Source organism: Cajanus cajan, chromosome 6, assembly GCF_000230855.2.
Source record: "Cajanus cajan strain Asha chromosome 6, NIPB_CcT2T_4, whole genome shotgun sequence".
NCBI classification, from domain to species: Eukaryota; Viridiplantae; Streptophyta; class Magnoliopsida; order Fabales; family Fabaceae; genus Cajanus; species Cajanus cajan.
In genome coordinates, this window is record NC_138522.1 from 36,840,457 (window position 1) to 36,849,321 (window position 8,865).

Genomic DNA, 8,865 nt, shown 5'->3' on the forward strand with positions numbered 1-8,865 from the left:
TAATAAGATCTTTAAATATAACACAAATTTATCTAAAAATAAGTTTATAAGCTTTCACTTTTTACGTAAGTCAACATGCTTAATATTTTAAAAGATAAATAAATATGTAATTTTAATACAATATAACAAAAATGATATATTAATAAATATTTTATTTAAATAATAATATTTTTAAACAGCCTAAAACCTTGTCTTTTAATTAATTAGACTTTAATAAAAATCTTGACCGAGTTATTTTCTAAAAACAGGTTTGATTAGGTTAGACCCTAAACCTTAATCAAATGATAAACCCCTAAACCTCAATCAAATGATAAAACCTATTTTCATGGCTAATATCACATTCACATGTATGCTAAAAAAATATAATTTTTAATTTACATAATATAAAATTAATATATTTTTAGTCCTTGATTTATTATCATTTTAGTTTATTTTAATTTTTAATAAAGACCAAAAATGAATTATTTTTAATTAAAAAGCTAAAATATAACTTTTAAATTTAAAAAACCAAAAATAAATTTGATACAAATTCAAAAAACCTAAAAATATTTAAGTCTTATTTACATTAAATAATTTAACCCACTCTTCATTTGTAGCTCACGTGCGTGTTTGGATTCTCTTCCACAAACTTCAAACGTGGATCAGAAAAATAATTATTTGTTATTTTTTATGCGTTTTGACGTAAAAAATTATTAAAACATAGATCACCAACAAGAATCCAGACACACACATAATTAACATAATGCTAATTTTTTACTTAAAAATGTAATGAAAATGTATTAGTAATTTGGTATTGTCACTTTTTTTAAAAAAACCTTTTATTTAAAATATGTTTGTTATACGATAATTATTTTTACTAAAAATCTAAAAGAAATGTATTACTAATCTTGATCTTGTAACTTTTTTCCAACTTTTTATTTAAAATATATTTTTTGATCAAAATAATTTATAAAAATTAAATAAAGTTTAATTGAATAAGAGTTAGAAAAAAAAAAAAATATATATATATATATATATATATATATATATATATATATATATATATAGTTTAAGTGACAATAGATGTAATAAGGTCGTTATTGGTAAAGATTTGAATGTTTCGTGAAGCATAGAACTCATGGAAGTTATGAGTAATTAATACTTCAGCAGAAGAGTAATAAATTTTCGGCCCAATTAAAAGCGTACTACTCCTATAAGAAAAATAAATCACATTAGGTAACTGTGCAGCAGGCGCTTTACAAGAAAAGCTTTCAAAAACGAACATTGCATATGTTGACGTAATAAATGGAATAATTATTTGGAATCTTGTCAGAATTGGAAACTTTATATTTTTGGGTAACCAATTGATAAGTTAATATAAAGGCAAAAAAGAAAATTGGGATAAAGAGAACGTTAAATTGATTAGTATCCAAGTTAATATACGAGGGAAAACGAGTATTCAAAGAAATAAAAATTAAAATTAAATTAAGTGAGAGGAAAGAAAATTTTTAATTTTTGTCTTTTAAAGTCAATTTTTATATTTATCTTCTCTTTAACTAAACACAAGAAAATACATTGTTATGAGTGCTTTCTTTCTTTCTTATATAATTTTGAAGCTAATTTTAAATGGGACACTAATTCAAATATGTTTCCATAAATATTTTCATAAACACTTAAAAAAAATATATAAATTCTTTCACAAATTTATAGAAATTCTCCATTATACTTGTTTATTCAAAAAATTGTTTTTAACTTAAGTTTTTTTTTTCCTTTTTTTTCAAAAATATTTTTGTGGACATTTATCCAAACAAACTTTTATAGAACATGTTTAAATATAAATTTAGAATAATTTTTAAGAATGTTTTCAATTAATTATACAATTTTTTTAGTAGGGATGGTTTAATACTTTATTTATTTTTAAAATAGGCCAACTAGATGAAGCCACGTAGATATAAAAATAAATCAATTATCAGATACGTTCTTCTTTATTTATTTTAAGCGGTGTCTTTCATGATGTCAACTTTAAAATGGGAATTTTTGTGATACATGTCTTTTAGTTTTTCATTTTAAAATTATTTTTTTAATCAATAATTTATATAAATAATAATTTTTCCCTATTCATTTTACTCAATAATCATTAATCTTTAATCAATGATTAAGAATCTTATTCTACACACGCGTGTCCGCGAATAGATATTAATTGTGTGATATGATTTTATTTTAATTAAGAGTATATTTAATGACGTTGAATTGCAAATTAAAAATTATTGAAGGATGTATTGTATTTTATTAGAAATCGAATTAGTCATTTTGATTTAGTTTGATTTAGCCTACCGTATCAATTTAAAAAAAAAAAAAAACCAATTAACAAATGTGATGCTATTGTTTTAAGCATGCACCTGTCATTGTTTTAATTTTAAATCAAAACACTCCTTAGTTACATTTTTTAATTCAACTGATTTATAATTTATTTTCTTATATCTAAAAAATATATACTTTAACAACTAAAAAAATCTCTAATCAATTAATAAAAATACGATTCTACATTTATAATTAATAAAACCAGCTTGTAATTGAATAATAGTGTAAAAATTATTTATTGTATTTATAATTTTTAAATTATATGCACTTTGAATTTTATATATAATATGAATACAATTATTTTCAAAATTTATACTTGTTGTTCATGCATTGCAAGAGGTATCATACTGGTAAATTATTATAAATGAATAAATAAATAAAATTACATAAATTACCTTATTTTATTTTTTAAATTACAAAAATATAAACACAATCTAATTTTTAAAGAAAAAGAGCAATATTTTTTATTAATTAATGTTCATCAAATAAAGAGTGAGACCTAATAATCATTTTAATTTCCAACAAAATTCAACCAATAATAAAACAAGTTTTGAAAACATGAAAATATTTTTAACCGGATAAGTTTAAACCAAAGAAGGAGTTATAGGACTCTTATCTTATATGCTTCATTTATTTATTTATTTTACTATATATAATACAATAAAATGAAATTAAATTAGAAAACAATTTTTGTTTTCTTAAAAATGAAATTACAAACTTTGCTGGCCACATTTTTTATTTAACAAGTCCAACTTAATTAATTATAATTTTATTGTTTAATAAACTTTAATTAACAATAAAAATATATTGAACAAGTATGTTAAAAACCTGTGGCAAGTACTCCACCATGATATAGTAGTATTAGGTTGTGAAATTGGTGATGTGCCTACTATTTATCATCCCCCCATTGATTGTGGAAGAGAAATTAAGTAATTTAAGGCAAAATGTAAGTGAAAAAAAGTTGATTGCATTAGAGAAATAAATATAGATATTTTGGCATATATTTGTGTGGAAGCATGTTGGGTAGCATCAAGAAAGCGCACTTTAGGGACCATTGTGTTGATGCAATACACATATGGGCATATGGGAACCTGCAGGTGGTCATGACACATGCCATGGGACACCAAAGCAGGCACATAACTATATCATATCATATATCATAAAAATTTGATTTTCCCTTTTTACCAACCGGCAATCACCTTAAACATTAGCCCAACTTCTGCATATCCAACCACATTGGTGGGAAAGAAACACCTTTGGTTCCATTATGTCCACGTACCAATACCTCATGTAAATTCGACCATCTTATAAAGCATTGCCTTTAACACTAGTGTGTGTGCCATATGGAGCCCATTTTTGCAGCTTCATCAAATGCCACTATATATATCAAATCGAAATTGGAACAACTATTAAGTTTCCCCCAAAACAATAATTTTCACTCAATTAAGTTAATTAATAAATCATGTGTATCAAGTTGAAAACACAATTATGAGGATGGATTTGATAGAAAACATATGTAGAGAGGGTGAGCGAGTGATGGAGCGCGTGAGACTAATGATAACGCCAATTCGGATTGTACCATGACCATGAAGAACAAATGTAACACCAATGTTTGCTTCCGATGGAGCTGCGACATAATCATTCACTCGAGCTTATCCCATCCCTTATTCCCTTTTTCTGTTGATTCTGTTCTCTCTCTCCCCTTGCTACACGCACACACACATGTCATGGAGTAATAGTCAAGCAATTCAATACTTTTATGCTCACCAGACATGGCCTCTCTCCCACCACGCATACCACTCTACCCATGACCATCACATGCATGGAGACTCAGATACTATCACCACAACATATAACTCCAGTTTTTTCCATGCAAATTGCGTAAAGGATATTTCCTGCAACAAGGATTCCTCATATTATTCTCTCTACATTCATAATGATAGGGAATTGCTAAACACTTTACTCTTTTTTTTTTTTTTTTTTTTTGGGTGTGGGCGTGGGGGAAGAATGTTCGGTTTACTCATACGAGGGTTGCGCGGTCAAAATAACTAATTGATCCACAAAGATACATAGTCGTATGTTTGTGGGCGAATTAAATATTGTACATACATATCACTATATATTATCATATCAATTATGATCAATCATTAGGTACAAGTTTTAAATACTGTATTTAGTTTTTGCGCTTAGAACAAATTTATTTAATTAGGTGCGTTTTCTTGCTTTTTTTTTTTTTTTTACCTGATAAGATAATGTTCTAATATGGGATGACTGTGGGGAAAATACTAAAGCTAATTAGTTTCCCTTAAATCCGTCAAAATTAATGAATGAGAATTGTTCTGTGTAATTTAAAAACATTCATTTAAGATGATTATATATGTATATTAAACCATTTTTTTTACAATCATATTAATTAAACCTGTTAATTAGTTTTAATTTTCAAAAACATAATTACAATTAAATAAAACACATTAATTAAAAAATTAGATTAATATTTTCTTATTTTATTTGGTTTAAAACTAATAGATAATCAGTAATTAATAGGTTCGTGTTATCAATAATTTGAATAAAGTTCTCTCTCTCTCTTAAATATATATATCCATTATCCAACAAAAGATAATATATCGGTATTATTAGTAAATAAAAACTGATTATATAGTGATTTTGTTTAATGAAGTGAATGCAGACGAAATAATTCACCCACTGAAAGCAACAGTGGAGTGATACTAGGAATCTTCAATTGTGTCCATTTTAAGCTTCCTCTTTTGTCTGGTACACGAGCTGCACCCAAGTTTTTATTTTTCTCCTTCCGCATGTACAAATAATTGATCTCTCTTTTAAGACCAGAAGCATACCTTTTCTTTCGTATAGAAATTTGTATGTTTTTTCTTCAAAATATTAGCATTGCTACCTTTAGAAAATATTTTAATTGCGAACAAATGTTCTAAAATATTATAGCATTATTATTATTTTCAAATGTTTATAATTAAATCAGTTTTTTTTAAAAAATTAAGCATTACTACTATTATATTACTTTTATTTTTTATTAACTAATCTCTTAAAAAAATGACATACAAAAAATAAAGTAAAATTTGTAATTGATTGATAAAGTAGAATTGAATAAGAAATAGGAATAAATTAGTATTTTAAAATTATATTTTTATTATATTTGGTCATTATTTAATCGAATGACAAAAAAAATAAAAAATTCAATCAACCATATTTTTATCTTTTTTTCAAAATTCAAAGTAAATTCCCTCTGTATAGGGGATATTTTTTTTTTCTTCTTTATGGAGCCTATACCTTCATTTACATTTGAATACTCACAAATGATTCTACCAAAAAAATTCAACTCTTTTCTTTTCTAATCCATTATAAATCATGATCTCCAGACACACAGTAAAGATATACCAGGATAGTGGGCAAACACCCATATATAATATACAACTATATAAGTAAAAAAAATTGTTTAAATAATTTAATATTTATATTCTTTAATAAAAAAAATAGAATTTGATGTCTACTATAAATATGGAAGTTATATATATATATATATACTCACATGCCTGAACTAGATACAATTTTATTCATATAAAACATTTTAATATTTGAAGAATTATTTCGGTCATATTTAAAAATAATATTAATAGGGGAAGATCATACTAATGATTTTGCGTCATATCAGTTACACTCATCTTTCATTTTGTGTCATATCAATTGGATACAAATTCAAAAAGAAGAAGGAAATTATAAGTAGGATTTTCATCTCTCAATCATTCTTCGGCCAGCTTGGGAAGCTGACTTTTGAACCCCATCTGCGCATATTGTTTGGGTTGACCGAAAGAATATAATCTAGGTAAGATGATTCGATTGAAGAATAAACGCATGAATTGTAATAATCCAATTAAAAACGAGGAAATTGAAATTAATTTGGGAAGCGACTGTGTGAGGAGTGTTGCATTAAAAGGAGATAAAAATGAAGCAAACAACCATTTTAAATGCACTTGTATAGGTAACACGAAATTGAATTGTGATATTTGATTTGGTGAAACATTTTTATTTTGTCTCTTGATTTCATTTGAAGACTGTTGATGAGGCTAAATATGAAAGGAAGAGAAAGTCGTGACTCCTCCGGAACGTAAGTAGCGAAATAAAGGGCAATTACGTCTTAATGAGTTGTGATTTGAATTGAAATGGGTGAATATACAGGTGAAAACAGAAAGAAAAGGTTGTGCAAGGAGAAGTCCAATCCCGACAATTGATACACTCTGGTCTCTGGTTCAAGTTCAGCTTTTGATGTACACATTAGAATACACTTGACACACGCACCGGTTTGTCTTTATGGACTTGTTTTCCTTTGCACCTAAAGCCCCAAAGATTTATGTTCACTCCGCGTGCGCTGTGTAACGTTTTAAACATTTCTTTTGTTTCTTCCAAAAAAACAAATTAATTAAAGTCAAGTCTCTAATTCACATTATGATTTATGACATAAACAAACGAGGCTGCCCCTCACGGCACCTAACCGACTAACCGGCCGCGACCGCAATCATCGCCCCTTCACCCTTCACCCTTCACCATTCACATACATTGTTCAAAAATGGTTTTAAGAATAGGAAATGAAATTGAAACGAAGAGCATTACAGTTGGATTAACATGTGGACAAATATACATTCATTCGATTCTTGTCGTCTCAACCATCCTACTTATTAAGCAAAATTTAAACAAAACTTGACTCTCAACTCTCAACTCTCAAGTCTCAAGTCTCAGTTAACTATTTGTAACGGACCATCTAAAGAAAGTAACTAAATAAAGGTAAATATATAATAATATATATAAATATTTTCTTAATTAATTAAAGGAAGCAAAAATGGAGAGTCAAAGACGGACAAGAGGGTCTGAGCCTGAGGCGAACAAAATGTCTTGGAAGTAATCGTAAGGGTCGAGTTGGGACGTGGAGGATGGAGAACATGCTTTGTCGAAATCTATGAGGGAGTCGGCGAGAAGAATGCTACTGTGAGTGAAAGCTTGTTCCGGGGAAAAGGGCAGCGTTTGGTCCAACAAATGGGAGTCCGGGTGAAGAGGCTCATCGTCTTGGAACAAGAGAGGGTACTGGGGAGCTTCGAAATTGAAGACGTCATCCCAAGCAGGCATGTTGTCCACAGAGAAGAACTCACCCGTCTCGTCGAACAAGGTCGCTTCGGTCTCCCCCTCCCCCTGTTCACATTTCTCAGACTCCGACCTTTCCTCGCTCCGGAAATGGAGCACCGAAGTGGGAGAGGACAGGTTGTGCTGCTCCTCGCAGTTATCCTCGCTCCACTCGTACCCGCAACCGGACGCTTCTTCCTTCACCGCGCCCATTTTCATGCCTGCTGCCTCCCTTGCCGGCGCCGTTACGAAGTTCGTCAACGCGTCGGGGCCTCGAAGCCTGATGGCGGCATTGTCGTAGACCATGGCCGCCTCCTCCGCCGTGTCGTAGGTTCCCAACCAGAGACGAACCTTCCTGCCCGGATCTCGAATCTCCGCCGCCCATTTCCCCCAGGGGCGTTGGCGGACGCCGCGGAACTTCTTGCCGCCGTGGAGCTTGACTTGGCGACGGCAAGAGGAGGTGTCTGCGGCGGGCCTTTTCCGGGAGTTGGAGGCGGCGGTTTGTATTTGAATCTGGTTGACGAATCGCTTCATTCTGTGGCGGAGTACGGGGGTCCCTTCGTCGTCGCTGGAGGAGTCGGTGGCGTCTGGATCAGTGTAGGATATGCGCACTATTCTTGAATTGGTTTGGGAGTCGTTGGGGGAGAGGACCTTCTTGGTGACTCTCTCTTTGCATAGGATACTCTCTTCCATTGTGAGGAGTGAGGAGTGTAGCGGGGGGAACAAATAGTAGTAGGCGGAGTCGTGAAGGGGAAGGTTGAGGCTTTAGGATGGGGATTTTGTTGGAGAAATCTTCCAAAAGGTGAGGGTAAAAGGAAAGTAACAAGTATTAAAAACGGAAGGGAGCTAGAGTGGAGATGGATAGGAGGAATAAAGAGAAAAGGGGAACTTTTGACATGATGGGTGCCGGAGACCTTCGTTGAAACTTCTTCAATGGAAAGGAAAGGATATATCTTTGGATTCAAAGCAGAGAGGAGCGGAGCCTCCAGGCGGAAGGTGGTGTTGAATCGGTAAAGGGCTAACTGCTAACCAAACAAGTAGGGAGCAAGAGTTCAGTTGCAAGTGGCTGCCTCATGAGTCCGTAACCCTGTTTTATAGCATCCAACAACTGATTTTTCACTGTCCCACACTCTATTAAATTAAATATTTTCTTTTTTTCTTTAAGGGGATAAAAATTAAAACGGGCTTGGTGCGGGTAGTGAGAAGTGAGAAGTGAGAAGTGAGAAGGCAGGACCCAAGAATACGGCTCGCCGCATCCACCAGATGGAAACACGTTGCGCGTAAGAGATGGAGAGCAATGGGCAAATCGAACGGTGATGAGGAATCATATGGTGAGTCACGTGAGGCCCAAGATACCCGGGTATTTAGCGGTAATCGGTC

The 8,865-nt window shown here is 31.3% G+C and overlaps 1 protein-coding gene across 1 annotated transcript; it reads right to left on the reverse strand.

Annotated features, from left to right (window-relative positions):
* Window positions 1–6,957: 6,957 nt before the first annotated feature.
* On the reverse strand, window positions 6,958–8,616 carry LOC109801080 (ethylene-responsive transcription factor CRF3). The gene has a single exon (XM_020362065.3). It carries the CDS (start codon window positions 8,176–8,178, stop codon window positions 7,216–7,218), a length of 963 nt encoding a protein of 320 aa, XP_020217654.1. The 5' UTR covers window positions 8,179–8,616; the 3' UTR covers window positions 6,958–7,215.
* Window positions 8,617–8,865: the final 249 nt, after the last annotated feature.

Excerpts from the sequence above, each read along its gene's own strand:
- LOC109801080 (XM_020362065.3), bottom strand. The coding sequence starts at position 8,178 with ATGGAAGAGAGTATCCTATGCAAAGAGAGAGTCACCAAGAAGGTCCTC.